The sequence below is a fragment of the Tamandua tetradactyla genome, chromosome 11, assembly GCF_023851605.1.
Source record: "Tamandua tetradactyla isolate mTamTet1 chromosome 11, mTamTet1.pri, whole genome shotgun sequence".
NCBI classification, from domain to species: Eukaryota; Metazoa; Chordata; class Mammalia; order Pilosa; family Myrmecophagidae; genus Tamandua; species Tamandua tetradactyla.
The window spans coordinates 76,346,848-76,374,577 of NC_135337.1; the positions used below are offsets into that span (position 1 = coordinate 76,346,848).

Consider the following 27,730-nt stretch of genomic DNA (forward strand, 5'->3'; position numbering starts at 1 on the left):
CTGTCTCTGCTGCCCAGGGATGGGTGGGAACTGGCCTGGAGATGGACAGCAAATGGGGCAGGCCCCGGGTGACCACTGGCTGCCTCTCCTGTCCCCCTGAGAAGCTGCGACGGGCGGAAGGAGGGTAGGGGGCTGCCTCCCTCTCTGCCACGCCTCTGGGGGTCCCATGGATAGAGAAGGAAAGGGCCACGCCACGTGCTGCAGTCTTGGGGTGCTGGAGGTGGCGCTCCCCACCCCATGGTGTGTGTGTGGGGTGCCTGCAGATGTGGGGCCAGTGCCCAGGCAGAAAGGAGCAGTGGGGACAGAGGGCGCACGGTGACCAGGATCAGGCTGGGGGTCATCCAGCTGGGCCCTGGGCTTTGCATCTCCAGCGGCAGGGTAAGCCCAGCTGCAGGTTCTGAGGTGTTGGGGCCCCCACCCTCACCTGCCCACCCTGACCCATGCCCTGGGGAGTCCACAGAGCCTCTACCCCCATCAGTGTCTGACAGTCACCCACCTTTCCTGGGAACCCAGGCAGGCACCTGCCGTGCCCCTCACCCAAGATGCCCAAGGTGCCTCAAGAGACATGGCCTTGAGCACCTGGCTTGTCCAAGGCCACCACTGTGGGCAGGACCCTGGGTCCTGCAACCCCCTGGGAGGCCCAGTGACAATCCAGGAGGGGGTGGGGAGGCAGGAGGGCAGAGTTGGGGTGCACCCTCGGGCTGCCATGGACAGGGGCCTCCTCTCTGCCAGATGGGCTCCTTGGAACCCTTCCACAGGAGCGGGAGCCGTGTCTCCAGGCCACACAGCTACTGCCGTGGCAGTGGGTGTCCCTGTCCCCCTTTCCCAGGGACGGCGCTGGTGCCTCCCCTCCAGCATCTGCCGCTCTCCCTGCTCGGCTCTGTTTGCCACGCAGGCTCCAAGATGCTGACTGCCCTCGTCTCCTGCAGATGCCCTGGGCTTTTTCTTTTTTTTTAATTGTGGCAAAATACACATGACGTGATTTCACTGCGTCAACCAGTCGAAAGCCCACGGCCCAGTGGCACTTGGTAAATATGCGGTTGCACGACCACCGCCGCCATCTGGTTCTGGGGCGTTCCCACCACCCCAAAAGGAAGCATTTGGGGGGTGGGGGGTGGCTCAGAGACTAAAGCCAAGTGACCCAAAGGAAGGGGAGTCCCTGGTGCCCAAGGAGACGGCTGCAAGGGGGCGGGATCCTTTTCCTTCAAGGTTACCGCAAGCTGAGGGTTGAAAAAGCAAAACCCAAAGGCTGCGAGAAAGATAGGGGTGGGGGTGGGGGTGGAAAGTTTCAAAAAAGAGTTTAACTGGGGAGGGTGGAGGACAGATGTGGCCAAATTACACAAATAAGGATGTGCAAGACTAAAATGACGCCCCGATTAGGTAAATGGGATAGATGGGGGCTGCCCTCTTCCCTGACCCCAACTCGGGGGCGGTGCTGCCTGTCTAGGAGTCATCAGGAAGCTGCCGTGTGTCCCGCCCTGCTCCCCTCCACGCCCCACCCCCCACATGGGCTTGGAGTCCCCGCTTGTTGGTGGGGGTGGGGAGCGGGAAGGAGGGGAGTGTCCCAGGTCAAGCAAAGCAGCTGCGGCCCCCATCTGGAGCCCTCCCCTGCCCTCCCCCAGTTGGGGTCTCCTTTTCCAGTCGCTTGTTCTGGAATGAGCCAGGCAAGCCCGAGGAGCTGGGCGGGAGGCTGCCCTGGGTGGGGGGGGTGGGGGTGTCCTGGGGAAGAGGTGGGGACTGGCAGGGATATGGGTCGGAGCCACGGGTACAGCTGACACATCCAGATTTCAGGGTGACAGAGCTGGGGGACGAGGGGCCGGCTGCGGTGGGGCTCACGGACAGCCAACGCCTGCTGCCCCAAGGTGAGCGCTTTATTTTGCAAACCTGCCCCACCCCCCCAGTGGACTGCCCACCCCCGACCCGCCACCGCGGCTGGACCTGCTTCCTTGGTGGTTAGTGGTGGCTGTGCCCCAGGCCAGGCTGCCACCTTCTTGGCCCCTCAGGAGCCCGTCCCCACGCTCAGCGCCTGCTCAGGCACGGGCAGGACAGCTTGCACGGCCTGGACAGGCCAACCCAGAACTGCTTCAGCCGGTTGCCCACCTCCGTGTGCAGCGTCTTGGGGACCATGTAGGTAAGCCACACGGCCAGCAGAATGCCCAGTGTGAGCAATGCGATGGTCATTTCGGCCGGGAACACAGAGGGCGGGAAGGCCCCGTACACGTAGACACTGAAGGTTGTCTTCAGGTGGCAGTAGCTGCAAGGGACAGGCCCCCGCCTGAGGTTGCCCTCAGGGGCCGCACCACGCACCCCTACCAGCAGGAGAGCTGGGCCCCTCGTGCGCCCCGATGGCCTCTCTGAATTGGGGTCCAGCCCATGCCTGCTCTTAACCCTCAGCTGTCAGCAGGGGAAAGGGCCAATGCCTGCAGCGTCTGCCGCTTCCCAGGTATAAATACTGCTCCACTATGCCCAGCTGATTTTAAGACACATCAGTGAAGTTAGCCGGCCTGCAAAATTCCTGGATGTTTAAGACGCGGCCCCAGCAGGGGCTCGGGCCCACAGCCAAAGCTGAATAAGCATGCATTTGATGAGTGAACGAATGTCCCCGGAGCTTGCGATATCACTCTTCCTGGGGACAGCTGGGGCTGTCAGGGGAACTTAGCTTCCGTCGGGACTCACTGCAGTAGGGTACGGGGGTGGGGGGAAGAAAAGGGTGCCCCCCACCCCAGGTGTGTGACAGCCCCGGGAGAGCCAGCCTTCCAGCTCACCTGTAGTATGGGTCCACGATAGAAATGAAGAAGATGTAGATTCCATTCCTTTGGTCGAAAATGATTTTGTTTGACGTGGAGCCACCCATGATCTCATAGGGGACATGTGGCCACATCAGGGGGGCGTTGTCGTTGGGCTCGTGGCAGCTCACGTAGTTCTGGGAAGGGGGAGACAGGGGCCTTCAAGGAGCGCCCAGCCACTTGGCCCTGGGGGCCGGGGAAAAGTCCAGGCCCTGTCTCCTTCTCCCTTCTGGGGGGAGGCCCTGGACGGTGCCCACAGATGTCCTCCTCCCACAGCCCTCCCCACCCCACCCCACCCATCAGGCACCCTTGGTGGGGGGCCGGTCCAGGGTTAAGTGACCCACTTAGCTGGTCCTTCTGAAATTGTGGGGAGGGGCTTGGGGTGGTTTAGAGTCTGGAAGCGCTGCTTCCCAGACTCCCTTGCAGCTATGTGTTGAGGAGATGTTCACCAAGGGGGCATTTGCCTTGCTGCTTTTTAATTATTTTTTTTTGGGGGGGGGAAGGTGTGAGTTTTTTTATTTTAATTTTTGCTACCCTAAGGAGCTGCAGGTCTTATCTCTCTCACCACCTTACCCTCTCCCTCCCCCAGTCCTGATTTCCTTGAAACAACTCTGGCAGCTGTGGGACCACAAAGAAAAACAATCCGGAATGCCAAACAAAAATAAAAACAGAAAGCCCAACTCCAGACACTAGCTGTTCTAAGAATCCAAGTGGCCCCTGGCACCCCCTCCTAACCCCCGTCCCCTCCATCCCCAGATGGCCCCCCAGGACTTCTCCACTGCCCTTGCGCTGACTATGGAACTCAGCTGATCCCCTGCCTTCTTGGCTGTTGAGCTCGGACCCATCCCAGACTCTCTCTCCACTATGGCCTTGGCCTGGGTCAAGTCAATCCCTTCCAGTGTAACATGATCTGGGGCAAGTTTTCCTTGAGAGTGCAGATCACTGCTCACAGGAGACATGCTTGGGAAACCTGAAGGCAGATTTGAGGAAGAGCCGCCTTCCTGAGACTTTTTGTGAAATACTCTTTTTATTTTGAAATAATTCCAATCATACAGGACAGTTACCAAAGTAATATAAAAGCCCATCAGACAACTCCAACATACTCCCTGATACTGTAATCCACCAATTTACATTTGCCACATCATTCTGCTATAAATCTATCCATCACCTGTTTTATCTAAACATTCGAGAGTAGGTTGCAGACATCGTGCTCCTTGAACACTCAATACTGTCATGTACAAACCCTAAGAATGAATGTAACCATTCTACATGAAGTTATCAAGTTCAAGAAATGTAACCTTGATATAAAGCTTACAGTTTATAGTCCAGTTTTGTTACATGTCCACATAATGTCCTTTCGGACCTTTTCTCCTCAATTATTAGCTCCTATCCAGGATCATTGTGTACTGCGTTTGGTTGCCATTGTCTCTTTTGTAGAAGCATATATACGCCATAAACGTTCTTATCTGAACCCCTCCAGGCACACCATTCAGTGGGATCCATTGCACTCGTGGCATTTGCTGTCCTGAGGATTTTCACCATCGTTGCCATCAAGCATGTCTGTGAGCATGGAGAGACTGAGGGCATGCTGGCGGCCAGCCCACCCCACTGCCTGGCCCTCAGGCCCCAGGAGTTCACTGAAAGTGTACGAGCTTCAACTTGGTAGTCCTGGGCAGCCTCCTGAATTCCGCCTTCTGCTTTTGGTGGAGGTAGAAGCTTCCTGAAGGTCCATTCAGAGGGGCATTCTTGGAGACCAACTTCAAATCTGCTCCCCCAGTCACAAGTATTTGCAGCACCTGTTGGGTTAAGTATCATGCAGGCCACCTCTATGGATTTGCTTCCTTCTTTAGGGGTGAAGAAGCTCAGGAAAAATGAAGGGGTTTTCCTAAGTCTCCCCCCTGGGGCTGTCCAAGTCCAGCCAGGCTTCACTCTACCTGCCTTAACTTCTACTTTGTGCCACCTCTCAAGCTGAGCTTTGGACATCTCACCCACACTTGACCTTCAGCACTATCTGACTGTGGACCCAGAAGGGGCAGGGGAGGCTGGGCTGGCCAACAAAAGGAGAGGAGGAAAAGCCAACAGCAATAAGATAAAAAAAAAAAAAAGGATGAGTTCGAAAGTTTAAAAATAAAGAACTTATGCATGACAGAATAAAAATTACATTGCAAGTGAAGGGGTGACTTCACTGATAGGTAAAGAGCTCTTGAAAACTGATAAAAATCCAAAATCTATATAGGAAAATGGGCAAAAATGATGAACACACAATCTGCAGAAAAATAATTGAAAATGGTCCTTGTTCTAGTTTGCTAGCTGCTGGAATGCAACACACCGGAAATGGATTGGCTTTTAATAAAAGGGGATTTATTTTGTTAGTTTTTCAGAGGAAAGGCAGCTAACTTTCCACTGAGGTTCTTTCTTACGTGGGAAGGCACAGGATGGTCTCTGCTGGCCTCTCTCCAGGCCTCTGGGTTCCAACAACTTTCTCCGGGGTGATTCCTTTCTTCATCTCCAAAGGTCTGGGCTGAGCTGCGAGTGCTGAGATGAGGAATGCTGAGCTGCTTAGGCTGTGCTACGTTGAGCTCTCTCATTTAAGCACCAGCCAACTAAGTCAAACGTCATTCATTGCAGCAGGCACGCCTCCTAGCCGACTGCGGATGTAATCAACAACAGATGAGGTTCACGTACCATTGGCTCATGTCCACAGCAACAGAATTAGATGCCTTCATCTGGCCAAGTTGACAACTGAATCTAACTACCACAGTCCTCAAACATGAAAAGATGCTAAAAGTGGCTCATAATAGAAGAAATGCACATTAAAACTATACTGAGTGGTTCCTCAAAGCACATCTAAACCTGTAGAGGAGAGAGAGAGAAGGAAGAATGTTTGGGTAGGAAAAATCTTAGGCTGCAATGCAGTTATAAGAAAATTGCAGCAAGGTCAGTTGGGGAACAGGCCTGCCTTGGTATTCCTGCTCAGTGGAAGGGTGGCCTCAGCATAAATGTAGGGGGGCCATAAGCCAAATATGCCTCCCATATTAGCAGATCAGACAGGTGCATTTTCATGGCTGCCACAAGAGAAACAGTCTAGACTTTCTCACTCCATCTTCCATGTCTCTTAATCTCTTGCTCATAATTTTCACCACTTTGTCACTCTCTGTTGTTCTTCTGGATCAATGCTTCCATTCTTTCTTTCACTTCACTAACTCTCTCTTTGACTGTTAATCTGGTTGTTAAACATGCCCACTGAGTTTTAACTTTCAATCACTGTTCTTCTTTTCAAGAAAATTTGTTTTTCTTTTTCAAATTCGGAGTCTTTAGGAACAGGACGGTACCCCTGAGGACTAATTTTAAAGATATCTATGTAGTGATTTTAAAATCTATTAACATTTTGGAGAAATTTTTTTTTTGCTTGAGAATAAAACAAAAGTCATTTCCTGTGGTTTTCTTTAGCAATTAAAAGCATGAAAGGCCATTCCTGCAGAAATTCTTTATTTTTTTGCCTTGAGAAAACAAAAATCTGCTCAACCATTCAAAAGAACATGGGTAATAACAAATATACATGTGGATAAAGCCAGTTGAAAAATTACCAAGAAACAATATATCTCCCAAGGATGTGCTACAGCTTTAAAGTGCTATGATAACTCCTTTCTTTGCATGACTATTGCTTTCTTTCTTTTTTTTTTTTTTAACATGGGCAGGTACCGGGAATTGAACCCAGGTCCTCTGGCATGGCAGGCAAGCATTCTTGCCTGCTGAGCCACCGTGGTCCACCCACTATTGCTTTCTTTACTAAGAATGTTTCTTTTCTAAAATCTTAGAGTGTCAGGAACTTTGCTGTTTGAGGTTGCATTGGTGAGAATGAGGCAATCCAGCCTTCCCTAGAGGATCTGGGTCACATTGACACAGAGAAGGACCCTAATTTCCAACCCTGGTATGGAGCTGCAAATAAAGACCCCCTGTATACAACACTGTACATCTGTATCAGCTTTGTAGTCTCCCAGGAACTACAGGTGACCCCCATCAAAACTCTGCTTCATTACTTTTCACCTGCTCCTTACTTTTCCCCCAATCCCATAATAACCCCATCCTTTCCTTTGGTGCAAGGCTCCATGGTTCCCCAAGTGTGCAGTTTCCCTCCTTGCAGTGGGCCAATAAACCTGACCCTGTCCGTCTCCAGGTTTGTTCCTGGTGGTCTCAGGCTAATTTGGCCTAGGGCAGTCTTCTGTCTTTGGATCTAAGTGGACTGGATGGAGCCTGGTGGTTTTTCAAAGGCAAGTCATGGTGGTCAGGCCAGCTTTGGAGCTGTGGGTTCTCTGAACCTTCTGTTCTTGGAGGCTGGGCTGGGACTCTGCCTACCCCGTTGGGTTTGCCAGCTGCTCTCTGCCAGCAGGAGGCACTAGCCGTGGGTCGGAAGGAGGGAGAAGGGTGGCTCGTGCCCACGAGCCCCGCCCCAGCTTCGCTTCCCCCACCCCGGCAGTGGCACTACTGTCCCAGTTTCCAGTTTTTCCAGTTTTTGCAGAACCAGCCCCTTGGGACACCAAACTTGTTGGTGTCCCCTTCTCAGGAGTCTGAGGTTCAGCTTTGTGGGGCCTTCCTCTAATATTCTAAATTCTAGCAATTCCAGCCGGCTCTCTCTGTTTCCCCAGCCCTAGGGGAATACAGGCTGCTCCTTGTCTGGCTAGAGTATTGTATTTAGTTAATATAGTTAACTGTAGTTAATTTAGTTAATAACCCTTTGTATAAAAATTTTCTCTGTTCACATAATAGCCTCCCTCTCCCTACCTTCCTGCCCTCCAAGGGGACCATTTTTTTAGTTTCTTGCACATATGACCAGGGATTTTTTTTGTACACCTATATGTACACATATAGTATAGATTCTGTATTTCCCCTTCTTATGCAAATGGTAGAAAATTATACACCCTTTCCAAGTAGATATTTTTTCACCAGGAAACCACATATTTTGGAGACATTGGGGGATCATTTTTTCAAGTATATGTTGGAATCCTCTAGAGGTTGCCCACCTCACTTGCGATACTCCATCCTCATGGTTAGACCCCAGCTCACCTCCCCACGCTCCTCACCTCCAGCCCTCCCCATTGCTCAGCATCGGAGCCATACTGGCTTCCTGCCTCGGAGCACTCACTGTTCCCCCAGTCCTCAGCACTGTTCCATCAGATCTGTTCATGGCCGACTCCTGTTGGTCACTGAGCAACCAGTTCAAATGTCACCTCCTCCGAGGGGCCCTCCCTGGCCACCCCACCTAAAGCAACATTCAACCTGACGCTCCACTGTCACTCTGTTATCTTTGTCATGGCGTCACTCACTCTCTGAAAGGACCCCATGGATTCCTGTGTTTGAACATTTAGTGTCTGTTGCCTTCTCCGGGGTGTAATCCTGCTTGGGGCTGATCCTTGGCACCTGAGCCAGGGTCTTTGTTAAAGGACTGAATGGATGCTCCCTGCCATGCCAGGTGAGTCACCCAGCTGATTAGGGAAATCCTGTCAACTACAGAGGAGGAGAATGCTGGGGTCTGGGTGGGGAAGGGCAATGCCAATGCCCACTTGTGCCCAGGAGCATCGTTGGGACCTGGAGGTGGTAGACATGAACCCATGATTTGCCCTCATGCAACCCTGCCTGCGTTTTCTCTCTCTGTCATCAAGATCTCCAGCACACTGGCAGCCATCAAAAAGCTGGGCCACAGAATGACCAGGTGAAATAAAAAGAGACAGCTGCTCAGCCCAAAGACCCCACTGTGTCAACTTTAAGCTCCACCTCCTCATTTTTCAGTGGTTACACAACTTTCTGTTCCTTAACTGTGGCTTTGCTGTTTTAACTTGATAGAAAAATGTCATGTTCTACAAAAATCACTAACCAGGAAGATGAAAAAAAGTAGTATTGGGATGACCTCTTAAAGCCTAGACATCTAACTTTGAGCACTGACAAAGCAAATGCAAATACAAACACTAGCACAAAAAGTCAGGGCCATTTCCTCATAAATAAGCACAAAAAATTAATATGACTTTCTAATTTTCTCTTCTTTTCACTTTCAAAATATTTGTGTCTTTGGGTCTAAGGTGATTCTCTTATTAACAACCTATGGTCAGTTTATGCTTCTTTGATCCATGCTGCCATTCTCTGCCTTTTGATTGGTGAATTTAATCCATTTACATTTAAAGTAATTACTGATAAGGTAGGATTGACTTCAGCCACTTTGCCTGTTGTTTTTTGTAGAACATATACCTTTTCTTCATCCCTTATTTCCTCCATTGCTGCCTTTTGTGTTCAGCTGATCTTTGGTAGAGAAACATGTTGATCCTTTCTTATTTCCTTTTCTATGTATCTTTTAGATGTTTTCTTTGTGGTTACCATGTGGTTTAAATTGAACATCCTGAATCTGTGGCTTTAACCCACTTCATGGGAGGATGAAAAGGAACGGTAGAGGCTGTCCACTAAGAAAGCAAACACAAAAGTGAGCCAAAGCAGCCACACACGGGGGTGGGGGGGAAACGAGGGCCATCTGTCAATGGCTTCCCACTTGGGGCTATGTTGGAGCACTGTGCCCCCACCCGCTGTGGCCTGATGCAAGGCAATTAAGGTTCCGGGAAAACTCAGGGGAGATCCGGCATAATTTCTTCACTATACTAACATCGTGCCCTTATCTGCCCAACGCAGGCTAACAGGTTCGCATTACAGAAATGCTTGCCAGGTGGACCAGGCTGTAGATTTCACCAGCCCCTCAGAGATGGGCATTTGGATAGTTTTAGGACTTTGGGGACTGTCAGCGGTGCTCCACGAACATCACAGCACTCATGTCTTCGGGGTTGTCTGGCTGGTGCCGAAGGACCCTGCCCGCCTTAATTCCCCATCCTCAGCCCCCCCAACCCCAGCATGCTAGAGGGGCTGCCCACCTCCCATCTGCACCTGACCCAGGACGCGATCAGTCGCAGCCATCTGGTTGAACATCTCCAGGATGTTCTGGGGAGCGTTACCTCTCTGCTCCAGGCGAGTGGCCCTCGGTGGCCGGTGCTGCCCATCACTGTGCTCCAGTTCTGCGGCTGGGACGTGCAGAGAGCCTCTTGGGCGGTCAGGGAGTACGTGTACGTGAACAGCCCGTTCACCTCCAGCAGGACGAACTCGGCGTCGATGAACTCCTGGAACTTTCCTTCTTTCCACCTAGGGTGCGTGGACAGAGCATGGTTGCGGGGGGCCGGCTGGGGAAGGCCTGGCCCACAGCACGACTCGGGGGTGGGGCGGGGCAGGGCCAGGTCAAAGGGGGGGGCATGTATGTTTTATAGGGGGTGGCCACAAACAGCTGCTCTGATATGGGGCCTAACGAGCAGAAACCAGAAGGAACTTTTAATGTCATATAAACCAAATATTATTGTCAATGAATGAACAAATGAGCGAAACCCTGCACACCGAACCCAGATATTTTTCTGAGGACATCTGCAGCTATTAAGAAGGTACACATTTAGGGCTGTTAATTAGAGGTTTTCAAAATCCTTATTTTTCGATGCACATTATGTTATCCCCGTTGCAATTTGACATACAAAAACACCTGGGTTTCTGTTGCTGGGCCAGGCCCTCCACCTTGAGGCTCGCCTCTATGAAGCTTATTCCTGTAAAGGAGAAGCTAAGCCTACTTATAATTATGACTAAGAGAAATCCTCAGAGAACCTCTTATATATAACCTCTATAGCTGCTCAGATGTGGCCTCTCTCTCTAAACCAACTCAGCAGGTGAACTCACTGCCCTCCCCCTTATAGGGACATGACTCCCAGGGGTGTAAATCTCCCTGGAAACATGGGACCTGACTCCTGGGGATGTGCTGGGACTCAGCATCATGGGACTGAGAAAGCCTTCATGAACAAAAGGGGGAAGAGAAATGAAACAAAATAAAGTTTCAGAGGCTGAGAGATTTCAAATAGAGTCGAGAGGGCATTCTGGAGGTTATTCTTATACGTTATACAGATACCCCCTCTCAGTTTATGATGTGTTGGAGTAGCTAGAGAGAAACACCCAAAACTGTTGAACTGTAACCCAATAGTCTTGGTTCTTGAAGATGAATGAACAGCTATAGAGCTTTCAGGGTGACCGTGTGACTGTGAAAACCTTGTGACTGACACTCCCTTTATCCAGCGTATGGACAGATGAGTAAGAAAATAAAGATAAAAAAAATAATAAACAGTAGGGGGTGTGAAGGGGATGGGATGTTTTGGGTGTTCTTTTTTAACTTTTATTTTCATTTTGATTTTTTGGAGTAATGAAAATGTTCGAAAATTGTGATGACAAATGCACAGCTATATGATGACACTGTGAACCACTTTGGATGATTATACGGCATATGAATATACAATATATCTCAGTAAAGTTGCATTTTAAACAAACAGACCCTCTGGGGCATCACCTCCTTGATGTGGCCTCCGAATCGCCTGTGCATTAATTAGGTGAGTCACTCATTGATTCAACTCGGCAGTGAGTGTCTCCCAGGTGCCAGGCTGGAGTTCACTCCCTCCTCTGACCGGCCCCTCTCCTTGACCTTCACCGTGGAGAGCAGGAACCCCACCACATGGGCAGCTCCGAGTTCGGGAGTTGTCCTCGGTCAACCACTGGACACTGGGCTCAGCCTTGGGGTGCCCAGCCCAAGGGTCTGGCACATAACAGGCCTGGTTTAAAGTTTACCATCCTCAGTGCGGGGCATGGCAGGGAGTGTCCCTGCGGTTTCATCCGGGAGTGGCATCACGGCTGTGGCAGTTGGGTTCAGGTGTCACCTTGGCCAGGTGATGGTGCTGGCTCCATGCTGGAGACTTGAATCATTGGCATGTGAAACTCATCTATGGCTGATTGCATCTGTGGTTGGCTAAGGGGTGTGCCTTCCGTAGTGGGTGATGTTTAATTTAATTAGCTGGAGGCTTAAAAGGGAGAGGTCAGAAGAGCGCTCAGCAGCTCGGCTGACCTCATCTCAGCACTTGCAGCTCAGCCTAGATGTTTGGAGAGGCAGAAAGGAATACCCTGGGGAAAGCCGTTGGAACCCAGAACTGGGAGAGAAGGCCAGGAGACGTCACCGTGCACCTTCCCAGTGACAGAGACCCTCAGACGAAAGCTAGCTGCCTTTCCTCTGAAGAACTATAAATTTTTAACTAAACAAATCCCCTTACTAAAAGCTGATCCATATTTAGAGATAAGAACGAAGCCGATCATGTTGGGGTTAAAGCAATTCAGAACATGGGGTAACGAAGACAGTGTCTATATTTTAGAACCACACATACTCTTTGAGACCAATGGAAGAAAGGTTTATTTGGTCTGGAATCAAAAGTTTGTGTAGCACATAATCTAACTCAACCTATCTGTATAGCTCACTTGAACAACTGAAACGCAGGGAGCCCAGAGTAATAAAGAAGTCCTTTAATCCTGTACAGCTTAATGTAATGCCTGGATACCCCTAGAGTATATTAAGCAGATAATCAAAAAGTATTGGCAAAGTCCCCTGAGGGAGGTGAGAAAGACTATGGAACTATTAAACCTTACCATCAGAGAATCCTCTGATACTGTGTCAAACTTTAGGGACACCCAAATCAATAGGCCATGCCCTCGATCATGAGGCTTACTCTTGTGAAGCTTTTGTAGGTAGTGGAGAAGCTTAGCCTACCTATATGTATGCCTAAGATTAATTAGAGAGGACCTCTTTTGTTGCTCAGATGTGGTCTCACTCTCTCTAAGCCCAACTCTGTAAGCCCTTCCCCCTACATGGGACATGACATCCAGGGGTGAAAGCCTACCTGGCAGCATAGGAGGTGACTCCCAGGGATGAATCTGGCCCTGGCACTGAGATCAACAATTCCATGTGTAACTAATAAAGTATCAGTGGCAGAGAGAGTTCAAATAGAGTCGAGCGGCTACCCTGGAGGTTGCTCTTATGCAAGCTTCAGTCCAACCAGGACCATTCCAGCCAATCCTAACAAACACCTAGGGCAACATGTAAGATTCCGCAAGGGTTCCAGGCACTAGAGTAACTTTCCAGAAACCTACAATCTCCAGATGGGTCCATGGACCAGATAAGTCCTGAAACCTAGAAGGCCCAGCCTCTCCAGAACATCACATAGTTCCATCTCCCTACCCCTAAAGAGAGGTATGGAAAGATCAAAGGTGATGGTGGAGTTGTATAGAGAAGATGGGATTTAACAAATGAATACTTGGATCATTAAATTGATATTTCTTTTAGTCTCCAGTGTCTTAGAACAGCTAGAAGTAGAAACCTAAAATTGTGGAATTGTAACCAATGTCAAACTCTGAAATATATTCTACAACTAATTGTGGTGCTGTCTTTGAAATTTATTACTTTTTGCATATATGTTATTTCTCACAAAAAAAAAGAAGGGAAAAAAGTCAGTTCTGATGATAAAAAATATTTAAGTCTTCTAGCCTCCTATATTCTGGAGCAGCTAGATGGAAAAATCTGAGAGGATGGTATGGTAGCCCATGACAAACTCTGGGATCTGTCCTGTAACTACTTGTTGAAGAGTGCTTTGAAAACGATTGCTTTTTTATTTCTTTGCTTTGAATATATGTCATACTATACAATAAAAAGGTTAAAAAAAAAAAAAAAGCCAATCCAGGGGTGCGAGGGTATTTCAGTGGTAGAATTCTTGCCTGCCATGTGGGAGACGCTGGTTTGTCCACCCAGGGCCCACCATGTGCCAGGTGTGGAGCTGAGCTACGTGGCACCATGTGGTTATCTGAATCGAATCCTTTGCAATTGAGTTTGAAATCCATTTCCTCCGAGGCCCGGCAGACACATGGTGAGTGCCCTGGGGTTCCTCTCGGCCGTGGGTGACATAATGGATCATGGAGTAATCTCGCATGGGGGGTGGGGGGTGGGGGTGGGGTGCAGTGTGCGGAGGTCAAAGGGGAAGGGGTGGGTGGGCTCTCTCTCCGGAGAGCGACGGGAAGCCTGGGATGGGAGAGGACCCGGCCCTGTCGCTGTCATGGGGTAGGGGGGTGGGGTTCCCCATGGGGCTCTTACAGTTCCACCACGGGCTGCCACGGGGTGTCGTAGTAGACGAGGCGGGGGCAGCCCAGCAGGTCGTATCGGTAAGGCACAACCAGGTCCTTGGCCGCCTTCTGTCCGAGGAAGTTGGGGTCGTAGGACGCCCTGTGGGAGAGGGGACGGTGGACTCAGGGTAAGGGCCACAAGGAGCCTGAGACCCCTGAGGGTCCCCGGCCTCACTCTGCTCTCCATCCACAGTGATGGCTCCGATAGAGTGGAGGGGCATTGCACGTGGAGGGCTCAAAATCACCTGTGGATATCCTGCATGTCCCCCCTCACCACGAGAGGCCTGGGACACAGACACGCCTCTGCCCACATGTCCCCACGGCTGCTTATGGCCTCCGTTCTGGACATTCGGCTGCCTCTGCCCATCCGCTGCCTCTCCAAGGATGCTTTCTTGGCTAGGCACCAATTTAAAAGTCAATTCTTCATTCTCCATCAGATGGCGAGGGTGGGGGTGGCTGCGGTGGCTGCGGGGTGTCCCAGGATAGGAAGGGGCTGTCAGGGAAAGCCTGGGCTCACCTCTCGATGATGTAGCTGTAGTTATCCTGGAGGGCCACCGGGTCGAGCACGCCTTTGGAGCAGGCTGAGATTTTGCTGCGAGTGAGAGATGATGGTGAGAAGCCGCCCGACCTCGCTTGGAACAAGGGTGACACCCTCATAGGTCCCAGCCCTGATGTGGGGTTTGTGGGAAATGGCCCCTGATGCATCGCTGCAGGGGGAGGAGAGGGGAGGCTCGTCTGGCCCCTGGGAACGGCATTATGGCAATTCGCTCCCCAAAGTTTACCTAAGCCCTGGTGGTGCCTGAAGGAGTATGCACAGGTACGTGAGGCCCAGTGTACAGCCCAAATAGCCCTAAAGATGGGGACTGCCCATCAGCCATGCAAAGGAATACTACGCAGCTATTAAAAAGGGTGAGCCAGCCATGACATCTATGACCCATTGGTTTTCCACTCAGTGGGGAAGAATAGTCTCTTTGATAAATGGTATGTGGGAAAACTGGATGTCCATATGCAAAAGAATGAATGTGAACCCTTTCTTCACACCATATTAAAAATTAAGTCAAAGTGGATCAAAGATCTAAATATAAGAGTTAATACTGTAAACCTCCTAGAAGAAAACATGGGGAAGGATCTTTAGGACCTTGCGTTAGGCAATGGTTTCTTAAATTTTACACCAAAGGCACAAGCAGCAAAATAAAAGTAAAAATGGGACCTGTTCTAGTTTGCTAGCTGCCGGAATGCAACACACCAGAGATGGATTGGCTTTATATAAAAGGGGATTTATTTTGTTCTTCAGAGGAAAGGCAGCAAACTTTCCACTGAGGTTCTTTCTTACGTGGGAAGCACAGGATGGTCTCTGCTGGCCTTCTCTCCAGGCCTCTGGGTTCCGACAACTTTCCCCAGGGTGATTTCTTTCTGCATCTCCAAAGGCCTGGGCTGAGCTGTGAGTGCTGAGATGAGAAATGCTGAGCTGCTTAGGCTGTGCTACATTGCACTCTCTCATTTAAGCACCAGCCAATTAATTCAAACATCATTCATTGCAGCACACACGCCTCCTAGCCGACTGCAGATGTAATTGGCAACAGGTGAGGTTCACGTACCATTGGCTCATGTCCACAGCAACAGAACTAGGTGCCTTCACCTGGCCAAGTTGACACCTGAATCTAATACCACAGGACCTCATCAAAACTAAGAACTTTTGCACATCTATGGATATTATCAGGGAAATGAAAATACAACCTACAGAATGGTATAATATATTTAAAGCCATATATCTGATTAGGGTCTAATATCCAGAACATTTAAAGAACTCCTACAACTCAAGAACAAAAGGGTGAACAATCCAATTTAAAAATGGGCCAAGGACTTGAATAAACATCTCTCCAGAGAAGAAATACAAATGGGCAATCAGCGCATGAAAAGATGCTCAAGCATCACTAGCCATTAAGGAAATGCAAATCAAAGCCACAAGAACATACGACTTAATACCCTTGAGGATGGCAATCGTGAAAAATGGGATATAACAAGTGTTGGAGAGGTTGTGGGGACATAGGAGCACTCACTCACTGCCGGCGGGAATGTAAAACGGTCAGCTGCTGTGGACATCGGTGCGGCAATTCCTCGGAAAGCTAATGATAGAAACAGCATATGACCCGATAATCCTGCTACCAGGTAGAGAACTGAAAGAACTGGAAGCAGGAACTTTAACAGATGTTTGCACACCGATGTTCACAGCGGCAGTATTCACAATGGCCAAAAGGTGGAAGCAACCCAAGCGTCCATCGACAGATAAATGGAGGAACAAAATGTGGTCCACCCGCAGAATGGACTGTCATTCAGCTGCATAAAAGATGATGGATGATGCATGTGACAACATGGGTGAACCTCTGAAGACATTGTGTTCCATGAAAGAAGCCAGGAAAGGTCACATATTGTATGATTCCATTGATATGAACTGTTCAGAACAGACAAATGCACAGATTTGGTGGTTGCCAGGGGTTGGGGAGAGGGAGAAACTGGGAGTAAGTGACAATGGTCACAGGCTTTATTTTGGAGGGATGGAATGTTCTGGAACTAGTTAGAGGTGGCGACTGCCCAATATCATAAATGTACCAAACAACACTGGATTGTTCACTTTAAAATGGTAACATTCGTGTTGTGTGGATTCCACCTCAATAACTCTGTCTGAATCTGTTGTGTCCCCCAGAAAAGCCAAATTCTTTAATCCTCATTCAATATTGCTGGGTGGGAGCTTTTGATTGTTTCCATGGAGATGTGGCCCACCCAATTGTGGGTGGTAACTTTTGAGAAGATGGTTTCCATGGAGGTGTTTCTCCACCCCTTCAATTGTGTGTGGGGTCACTTACTGGAGCCCTTTAAGAGGGAACCATTTTGGGAAAAGCTTTAGAGCCACCAGAACTGACAGACACACAGAATGGACAGAGCCCAGGGGAAGTTGCTAAGATTCCTGGAGAGAAAGTTAGCAGACGTCACCATGTGCCCTTCCAGCTGAGAGAGAAACCCTGAACATCATTGGCCTTTTAGAACCAAGGTATCTTTCTCTACATGCCTTAATTTGGACATTTCCACAGCTTTAGAACTGTAAACTTGCAACTTAATAAATTCTCCCTTTTAAAAGCTGTTCCTTTTCAGGTATATCGCATTCCAGCAGCTGGCAAAGTAACCCAATAACTTAAAAACTAGGCATAACATCTTAGACATATTAGATTATCATTCCCATTATGATAAAAGGGGGAACATAAGTAGGTGTCTTGGTTTGCCAGAGCTGCTATGACAAATACCACACGATGGGTTGGCTTAAACAACGAGCATTTATTGGCTCACAACATCAGAGATTAGACATCCCCAAATCAAGGTCTCCAGAGGCCAGGCTTTTTCTGGAAGTCTGCAGCGTGCTGGCGCTGGCTTGCACCTCTACCTCTGCCTGGCCTTCTCTCTCTCTCTCCTGGTTTCCCCTGACTGCCGGCCTCTGGCTTCTCCCGCAGCCTTCTGTGACTTCTCTTTATAAGGCCTCCAGCCATATGCTCAATTAAGGGCCCCCCTCCCCAATTCCATATGGCCATTCTTCAGACGATCTGAGTATGGCAGGTTCACCCCAGAGGGATGAGGATTAAGATTGAGATGGCATGGGGTGTGTGATTCAATCCCCCAAGGAACGGGCAGCGCACGTATATCAGGTGAAGGGCAGGACGTTCGAGTCCCTTCCCTGGAGCCCGTTAACTGAAGATCAAAACTCCCTAACCTCGGCATGACTGACATTTGGGCCAGGTAATTCTCAGTTGCGGAGGGCCGATGTATGTACTGCATGTGTGTTTTGCTTTGTTCTGTTTTGAAGTGCCTATCTGAACTTTTCTGCCCATCCCCTCCCCCTATTTCTTGTCTATTCTTGCGTCTTTTAAAAATCAGTATGTGGGAAATCTTTTACAAATCCTGGATTCAAGTCCTTTAACTTTTTTTGGTTATATGTGTGGCAAATACCTTCCCCGCTCTTTTTATGCCCAAAGCATTTTGCTTTTATATGTAATTTATTAATTTAGTAAAGCTTTTCCTTTTTTGGGGGGATGGGGGTGGGGGGACATAAAAATGGGTAAAAGCATCACCTGTGTGCTCTTCCCGGGAGTGGTGGTTACTGAGGCTGGCTCCTGGGAACCAGCGGCTGTTAAATCTTCTGGAACTTTCTGAGCCATGGGGTGCCTCCCACTGAGAGCCCAAAATCCACCCTGGTGGGAGTGTTTACCCCACTGGGAGCTGGAAAATGCTGCAAATCAGCCCCCTGCCCAGAGCTGGTTGTTATGCATTTCCCAGCTCAGCACTGGCTTCTTTTTTTCTTGGACTCTTACTTACAGCTCCATTCCCCAGGGAAACCTCTGGAGGTCAGAGGCAAATTTTCCAAAATTTTAAGCAAGAGATTAAAGCAAAAGACACAGCAATTTTAACCAAAATGAGGAATTCAGGCGCCAAAATGGAAGACAGAGAATGAGCAAACCATTAGAGAGAAGGAGGAAGACGTCCGAGCAACCCAGGTGAAGGAGGAAAAGCAACAGGTTATAGACTCAAACTTACCCTCTTATTTTTGCTTATTGAAATGTTCGTGATGGCGACGTTGAACATATACAAAAGTAGGTAGGCTCAGAAACCATTCCTGTTAACTTTAAAGGCCACCTGAGACTCTATCTGAGACTTTACAAAGGTTCCATGCACTAGGGTAACTTTCCAGAAACCTCCAACCTCCAGATGGGTTCCTGGACCACAGAAGTCCTGAAAAATAGAGGGCCCAGCCTCTCCAGAACATCACCTAGTTCCATCCCCCAAACCCATATTATCCACAGCCCTTTCCAACATGAAAGAGTTAAAATAAGCCTAGGGACTTATTAGGCTTATTAGGCAGAAAGACTGGGAGAAATTTCAAAGGAGAAGGAGAAGTTACAATAGAAAAGATAGGGTTTAACCAATGAGTATGACTGCGGAATCACTATATTGGTATTTCTTTTTGTCTCCAGTGTCTTGGAGCAGCTAGAAGGAAAAACCTGAAATTGCAGAAACGTAACCCATACACAAATTCTGAAATCTGTTCTATAACTGCAAAATACATTTCAATGTATTTTGAAATGTATTGCTTTTTTAAATATATGATTATATTTCACAATAAAAATTGTTTAAAAAAAAACATGGCAAATATACCCTATTTGGACATCCTCCATAACTGCTACACCAACCTGCTAAGAGGTGCCAAGTATCTTTGAATCCAACTGGTCAAGCTGTTGTATGGGATTGGCCATGTCAACTGATGACCAAATGCAGAAAAAGCAGCATCAGTGTAACTCGGGCAACAGATTATAAAAAGACTCACTGCACCCACAGGCCTTCAGATTTCTTCTAAGATTTCCTCTTGAGGACTGTTTTATCACCACGTTTTTCTTTCCACATAGGCAAGCACCAGGATTTGAACCCAGGTTTCCGGCAAGGCAGGTGAGAATCCGGCCACTGAGCCACCATAGCACCGCCCACCACCTCCTCTTTTTAAGTCTTGAGCCTGCCCCATCTCTGAAATTGCTTCAAGACTCGAGGGTAAGATCTTCATTAGTGCCTCACTATTATTAATTCCAAAAAAGTCTTTGTTAAGTGTCTACCTCGTGACAGGCACATCCTTAGGCTGTAGTGTGTGGTGGTCATAAAGCTTGTCATCAAAGGAGGCAATGAAACATTAAACAAATAATGCAAAAAAAAAAAGTAGGCAGGTTAATTTCTTGCAGGGCTAAGCCCCCATCTCCCAGCTTCGGCAACCTCCAACCTGCTGCCGAGCCACTCCTCCTGCCCGTCCCCTGCCCCACCTCTCCACCCCAATGTCAGCATGCTTACTTCTGAATGACGAGCTTCTTGTCCTGGTCACAGCCAAGTGAAATGAGAGCCGTCTGCCGAGAGAGAGAGAGAGAGAGAGAGAGAGAGAGAGCCACTGTGAAAACCCAGCTCAGGACATGGTCACACCACAGGGGTTTGGACACAGAGCTGCTCATGGTCCCCAAGACAGTGTCCGGATGCCAAGGACATATCGCCACCATGAATGGACGCAGGGAGGGTAAGCTCTAAGAGACTGCTTGACCAACCAACTGTGCCACGGGCCTGCTCTCCTCTTAGCAGCTGTGCATGAACCAGACCCGAATTACAAAAACCCCAGCACACACAGGTTTGCTAAACCCCAACCAACATCACTCCTGTTGACTCTTAAAAACACCCAGGGGGCAGGCCATGGTGGCTCAGCAGGCAGAGTTCTCCCCTGCAATGCCGGAGACCGGGTTCGATTCCTGGTGCCTGCCCATGCAAAACAAAAAACACCTAGGGCTCGAGCTGAGACTCTATAAAGGTTTCACTCATTAGGTTTGCCTTCCTGGGAGCTGTAATTCCCAGAAGGTTCCTAGGTCAGATACATCCTGAAACCCAGAGGCACCGGCCTCGGCAAGATTATCAGTGAATTCTATCTCCCTGTCCTTTAGGGTGGATACCCCTTCTCAACATGGAAAAGTCAGAACGCACGTTGCCCAAAGATCCCTGTACACTGAGAGAAGGATTAAAGGAGAATGAGGAGGTATAGCAGAGAAAATGGGATTTAACAAATGAGTACGGCTGCTGACTTACTCTATTAATATTCCTTCTGGCCTCCAGTGTTTTGGAGCAGCTAGAAGGAAAAACCTGAGATGGTGGAATGACAGCCCATCACAAACTCTGGGATCTGTTCTGTAGCTACTTGTTGAGGTGTGCTTTGAAAATTACTACTTTTTTCTTTCTTTGCTTTGTATATGTATTATATTTACAATTAAAGTTCTGTTTGTTGTTGTTTGTTTTAAACCAGCACATAGAAGGCACAGGAAAAGCGAATGGGGGAATGGGCTGGAAGGAATCGACAGGAAAGAAGAGAAAGTAGACAATTTGGGCGTCAGCCTGCTGGGCTTAGAGACATGCTTTCCAAACTGGGTGTGTGGCAGCCCGAGAGCCCCGAGATAGAGAGATTTTGGGTCTTTGCAAGTAGCTGAATGCATGTTCAGACCAGCACGGCATTACCATGGAACAGAATGCAAGATCTGTTTCCTTTTGGGGGGGAGGGGTGGGAGGCAGTACATGGTCTGGGAACGAAACCCGGGTCTCCCACATGGAAGGCAAGCATCTACCCCTGAGCCACCTGTACACCCTATTTCCATTTTTTAAAGAGGCTGTGAATCTTCAAAGAAAAGTCAATCTCAACCACAATTTCCTGGGAGGTCCCCTCACTTCCTCTCCCTTCAGGGATGCCCACAGGAGTTGCTGTTTGGAGAACTCCGATGGAAAGCGGAGGTGTCTTCCCTCAAGAAGGGAGGTGAGGCGCAATATGTGGGGTGCCTGTGAGGGTCCCCTGCCAGCCGCATACTGGGAGCCTCCTCTTCTGCTACCAGCAGCCCTGTGGCCTGGCACCCTTTGACATGAGCCCAGCGGGGACCCCCTTCTCTGAGACCTGCTTGCTGGCACCCACGGCCGCCGGGCCAGGATGGACTCAGCTCCATCGGGGATGCTGGGTCATCAACCACCACACTCGAGGGACGCAGGTGATGCCCCTTTTCGGGCTGATGGGGGTTCAGAGGTGGCCATCCCAGGGGCAGCCCCCAGCTGCCAACATCCCCCAGTGCCCGGGTGGGCCAGCAACAAGCCTGGGAGAGGAAAACACCCCAACCAGGACTTCCTCTCCCTGCGTCCATCCTTCACAGCTGCCCCCTCCCCACCCACCTGGGTTTCCCAGCATGGTCTCCCTACCATCAGGGACACCTGTCGTTTCTCAGCTGCCCACTGGGACCCACCCTCCCCAAGCTCATCTAATGCCCCTTCCTGCATCGGGAAATTCAGGGACCCTGAGCAGAAGACCCCAATTCTGTTGCCAGGTGTGGCCTCTTCTCCCGTGCCCCCAATCTCCAACAAGCTCCCCTTTGGCTCCAGGTGACAGGGTTTGGAGGCTGAGCGAGAAGGCTTGGGAGGAAGCATCCATTAGAGACAGCGACCGATCTGCTCTCTGCCTCAGTGTCCCTATCTGAGAAACGGGGAGAATCACAGTACCGACCTCGTGAGGTTGCAGCACTAACTAATTGAGCTCTTGCACATAAAGAAGCTTCCAGAACAGTACCTGGCAGGTGGTAAACACTCAGTTCCCCTGAGAGCAGCAGTGCCTTTTTCTCTCTCTCTCTTTAAGCATACACTTCAGCGGTTTTTAGGACATTTCACAAAGTTGTACAAACATCACCACTGTCTGATTCCAGTACATTTTCATTGCCACAAAAATAGACTCTGGGCTGTTAAGTAATAACTCCTCATTCTTCCTCCCCACGCCCATTCCCTGGCAATCACCAATCTGCTTTCTGTCTCTAGGGATTTGCCTCTTCTGGACATTTCATATCAATGGAGTCAGACAATATGTGGTCTTTTGCATGGCTTCTTTCATTCGGCATCACTTTCTCGAGGTTCGCCCACATTGTAGCAAGTATCAGTATTTTGTACCTTTTTACGGCTGCATAGCATTCCAGGGTATAGATCTTCCAAGTTTTGCTTATCCATCCATCCTGCACCTAGGAGGGCTGTTACCCCAACTGAGGAAAAGCAGACCTGACCCTCTGCTAGTTCTCTTAACAGAACACACAACGCACAGAATATGGGGTGGCAAAGGGTTGGGACATACCAGCGGCTTGAGGTCCACACAGGAAATTTCCTTGTTGGCTACGTCCAGGGTGATGGTGGACATCGTGGGTTGCTTTATGCTGCAAAAGTAAAGGATGCCTGTGTTATTGTAGATCAGTGTTGTAGTCAAAAGTACTGCTGAGGCATTCATTCATTCATCCATTCAATAATTCACTCTGGAAGATTGACTGAGGCCCTTTGGTCTGTCTCTGGCTCTGAGCTGGGTTCTGGGGATACTAAAGGAAGGAAAAAGGATATGGTGGTCTCATCCTCCCTTGAGTTTCTACCTCTTCAGGTGTCAGTTTTATTTTTTTTTAAATATACATGTAATTTATTTAAAAGAACATCCAATATCCCATTTTATTGTCACTGAGCGTATAATGATTTCCCAATAATCTTTTTTTTTTAATACATGGGCAGGCACCGGGAATCGAACCAGGGTCCTCTGGCATGACAGGCAAGCGTTCTTGCCTGCTGAGCCACCGTGGCCTGCCCATCCCAATAATCTTTTAACAGCTTTTATTTTTATTATCACTTACTTTCATTTTCCACTGGTAACGTTCATTGTACTTTTCTCTCTTTTAATCCTTAATCAGGATTCTAGAGTTTTACCTATTATGGATGTCTTCATAAGAACCAACGTTTTGTTCCATGTTTACTTTATATTGTACTTTGGTCTTTGTGCTGGTTTGAAACTGTTATGTACCTCCAGAAAAGCCATGTTCTTCTAATCCAATCTTGGGGGAGACCTATTGCTGGGCGGGAACTTTTGATTAAGTGGTTTCCATGGAGATGTGACCCTGCCCATCCAAGGTGGGTCTTTATCTGTTTACTGGAGTCCTTTAAGAGAGACAGATTTTGGAGAAAGCACAGATGCTTGAAGATAGAAAATTCCCTGGGAGATGCCAAGCTAAGCGATGAAATTCAGACTTTGCCCTGGAGAAGCTGAGAGAGGACCCACCATTGCTTAAAGGAGGAAAATGCCCCAGGAGAAGCTGGAAGACCCACAAGAGCTGCGAGAGCCATTATGAAACCAACCCAGGAGAGAAGGTCCAGCAAACCTTGCCATGCTCCTTCCGTGTCAGAGGAAGCCTGGACATGGTCAGCTTTTACTGAGTGAAGGTGTCTGCTTGTTGATACCTTTATTTGGACATTTTCACGGCCTTAGGACTGTAAATTTGTAACCTAATGAATCCCCTTTGTAAAAGTCAAACCATTTCTGGCATTTTGTATTCCCAGCAGCTTTAGCAAAAACAAAACAGTCTTTGATGTGGTAATTTTCAGATTTATCAATTCCTATCCTCCAACCTTTTTTTTTTTTTTTGCTACTCTTCTAGTTCCTTAAGTTAAATATTTAGTTCATTTATCTTTAGTCCTTTTTTTTTTTTAAATAATGAAAGTACTTGGGATAGAAATCTTTTTCTGAGTACATTTAGCTGTATTCCATGAGTTTTTTGATTCAGGGGTTATTTATAAAAGAGTTTCTTAATTTCCAAGTAAAGGAGATTTCCATTATTGGTGTGGCTTTAGTTTTCTTTTGGTTGTTGACTTCTAATTTTCTGGAACAAGGTCTAAGAACAGGGTCTAAAATTCTCTGTTGCAAGGACTATTCATGGCCAAATTAATGAACAACTGAATGACATTTTAAAAAATAAAGTCACTACAGGCAAAACTGAAAAACATATATTTTGTATTTATAGCAAAGTTATATATATATAACTTTTTATTATATATACATAATACAAATCCTCTACATCTAGGGTTTCTCAACCTCTATACCATGGAAATTTGGGGCCAGATGATGATTTGTTGTGGGTCCATCCTGTGCATCCTGGGATGTTTAGAAGTATTCCTGACCTCTGCCCACCACATGCTGAGAGCACTGCTGCAGTCATAACAATCGAAAAATGACTCCAAACATTGCAAAACATCCTGGGAGCCAAGGGTTTGGTTTGGATTCACTTAATCTGTCAGATTCTAAACATAGCATACTAATATCTTTCACAACAACCACGGCCTCCTAATGTTTCTATGAGTTTGTTTTTTTTTAAAAGCTATTTTACCAAGATGTACTCACACAGCATAGAAACCATCTGAGGTGCACAATCTCTAGCTCCCAGTATCACCACATGGTTGTGCATACATCCCCACAATCAAATTTAGGACATTTTCGTCATTTCAGAAAAGAAATAAAAAGAAAAAAGGAAACCCCAAATATCCCATACTCCTCATCACCCCGCCCCAGCCATCATTGGTCCGTAGCATTGGTGCAGTACATTTCTTACTGCTGATGAAAGAGCATTAAAAATTACTGTTAACTCTAGTTCCTAATAGGTGCATTTACCCCCATATACCATTCTATTATTAACTCCTTGTAATAATACCATATATTATTCTAGTTCATGAAATAAGTTTTTAATATTTGTACAGTTAATCATGGACATTGTCCACCACAGGATTCACTGTGTTATACATTCCCAGGTTTTAACCTCCAGATTTTCTTTGTTAACTTCCACCTTTCCTTCTCCATGAGGTTTTTTTTTTTGTAACATTGGCAGGCACCAGGGATTGAACCCGGGTCCTCGGGCATGGCAGGCAAGCACTCTTACCTGCTGAGCCACCATGGCCCACCCTCTCCATGAGGTTTTGCCTTGAGTATTTGCCGTGTTGCTTGGTGCATAAAGGTTTATGACTTGTCTTTGTGGACTGAATCTCTATTCACTAGATAAGCTCTCTATTTTAATGAATGTTGATTTAATGTACTTGGCTTTGAGATTTTATATGTATATATATATATATATATATATGTATATATTTATTTATTTGTATGCTGTGTGGTGGGGGTCACATTTCATTCTTTTTCCATGTGACCATCCCATCACTGTAGCACCATTTGCTGACTTTTCTTGGGGGTGGTGGAGGGCACGCACCTTCTGGGAACTGCACCTGGGTCTCCCACCTGACAGGCAAGAATTCTACCACTGAACTACCCTTGCACCCCCTGAGATTATATTTTATCTTGTAACAATAGTATTACTCCTGGATATTTTGTTTGTTTTCGTTTGATTGCTGGATTGCATTTTCTCATTCATCTTTAACCATCCCTTTATTTCGTTTTCCTTAAACTTCTAATTTTGAAATAATTGCAAACTTACAGAACAGTTGCTAAAACCATACAAAACCCATACAGAGAACTCCAACATACCATACACTACCCCCAGATATCCAGATTACCAATTTTAGCTTTTTTGCCATATCACTGTATCTCTCTAACTATCCACCTATCTATTCTGCTATCAATCCACCCATTTGTCTATCCATCCACCATCACTCTATCTGTCTATCTATCATTTTATGAACCTTTGAGAGTAGGTTGTATATATCTGTGCCAGTTTGAATCTATTATGTGCCCCAGAGAAGCCATGCTTTAATCATGATCCAATCTTGTGGGAGTAGCAGTTTCTTTCTTTCTTTCTTTTTTTTAGCAGCCATTTCTTTGAATCCTAATTCAATATCGTGGGGCAGAAATTTTTTATTATAGTTACATCCATGGAGATGTGGAACACCCAGTTGTGGGTATGAACTTTCGATTAGATGGAGATGTGACCCCACCCATTCCAGGTGAGCCTTGATCAGTTTGCTGGAGAAACATTTTGGAGAGAGCTCAGAGCCGTCAGGGATGCTTGGAGAAGAGTTGTTGCAGAGCAGAGCAGAGCTCATACAGGCGCTTAGAGAGGAAACCACAGGAAACAGAGGCTGAAGGCAATGGAGCCCAGGAACAAGGGACCAGCAGAAGCCAGCCACATGCCTTCCCAGCTGACAGAGGGGTTCCGGACAGCATCAGCCTTTCTTGAGTGAAGGTGATCCCTTGTTGGTGCCTTCATTTGGACATTTTCTCAGCCTTAGAACTGTAAACTTGTAACATAATAAATTCCATTTTTAAAAAGCCATTCTGGGGCAGGGGGAGTTGCAAGGGTAATTCAGTGGTAGAATTCTCACCCACCATGCAGGAGATCCAGGTTCAATTCCCAGCCTGTGAACTCTGTCGTCACATGGTAAAAGCCATATAGTTACACAATCATCTTCAAAAATCAAGGCCACTGGAACACAGTTCAATAGTTTAGGCACTTCCCTGTAGCCCCTCTAACACACCACAAGCTAAAAAGAGATATCTATACACTGCATAAGAATAACCTCCAGGGTGGCCTCTTGGCTCTGTTTGGAATCTCTCAGCTACTAAAACTTTATTTAGACATCAGCCTTCCTTGAATTAAGGTCTCTTTCCCTTAGTTTGGACGTTTTTATGGCCTTAGAACTGTAAAATTGAAACCAAAAAAAATTCCCTTTATTAAAGCTGTTCCATTTCTGGTATTTTGCATTCCGACAGCATTTAGCCAACTCATCCCATCCTCAGAGGGGGGCCTCAGTCTCACCCCTCCCCCTCCCTGCCCCTGCCAAGGAGGCCCTTATGCTGCGCCCTGCAGCCCGCAGCCACCTGCCCCAGCCGAGGGGACAGCCAAGTACCTGGACATGAAGTTAGTGTCAGCCCTGCCCCAGCGCTGCTGCTGCTTCAGGGAGATGTTCTGTAGAGCCCAAAAGAAAATGCGGCTGTAGTGTGAAGGTCAGGGTGTCACAAAATCGGGGCGGGAGGGGCTCCAGAAGCTGTCCAGCCCGCCTCTGGTTCTATTCCCACCTCCATGATGGGATTCTGGAAGCACATGAAAATGGGGGCTCCACGGGCAGGGTTGCATTTCCTTGCTACATTTGCACCGTAATCAGGTGTGGCTTTGATTCCCCTCTTATCTGGGTGCAAGGTGACCAGGGTTTGGGGAGAAGGGCTGGTTGCGGCCTCATCGTGTCCGTCTGTGGCATCAACCGCACGACACCTCCCTGGGCTTCTGGGATCAAGTTCAAAGTCCACGGTGAGGCTGCTTGGGCCCCCTACAAGCCTTCTCTCCCTAGGGCGCCTCGGTTCTGATGCCTCAGTTTACCCAGTGAGCTCAGCTCTTGGCACTCCCCTGGGCTGATCGAGTGCCCCATTTTTGGCTCTTCACACTATGTCAGCTGTTTGGGTGATGCTTGTCTGCCTGTCTTCCCACTGCAGGGACCATGGTGCGTGCTGGAGGCAGGGTAGTGGGGGGGAGCAGGGCCTTGCTCTGGGCTGGACAGGTGTGAGGGAAGGG

At 48.1% G+C, this 27,730-nt stretch overlaps 1 protein-coding gene across 10 annotated transcripts in view; it reads right to left on the reverse strand.

Moving 5' to 3' along the window:
• Positions 1-1,901: 1,901 nt before the first annotated feature.
• CATSPERD (catsper channel auxiliary subunit delta) overlaps positions 1,902-27,730 on the reverse strand; it is a 91,965-nt gene continuing 66,136 nt past the window's right edge. For all 10 annotated transcript variants that reach the window (XM_077121040.1, XM_077121042.1, XM_077121044.1 and 7 more), the window contains 8 exons: positions 27,072-27,130; positions 22,549-22,627; positions 19,716-19,768; positions 14,356-14,430; positions 13,810-13,938; positions 9,776-9,959; positions 2,766-2,923; positions 1,902-2,254 (listed from right to left, as the gene is read on the reverse strand). In XM_077121040.1, the coding sequence (XP_076977155.1) occupies positions 2,020-2,254; positions 2,766-2,923; positions 9,776-9,959; positions 13,810-13,938; positions 14,356-14,430; positions 19,716-19,768; positions 22,549-22,627; positions 27,072-27,130 (972 nt within the window). In that variant the 3' untranslated portion in view covers positions 1,902-2,019. The remainder of the gene's footprint in view (positions 2,255-2,765; positions 2,924-9,775; positions 9,960-13,809; positions 13,939-14,355; positions 14,431-19,715; positions 19,769-22,548; positions 22,628-27,071; positions 27,131-27,730) is intronic.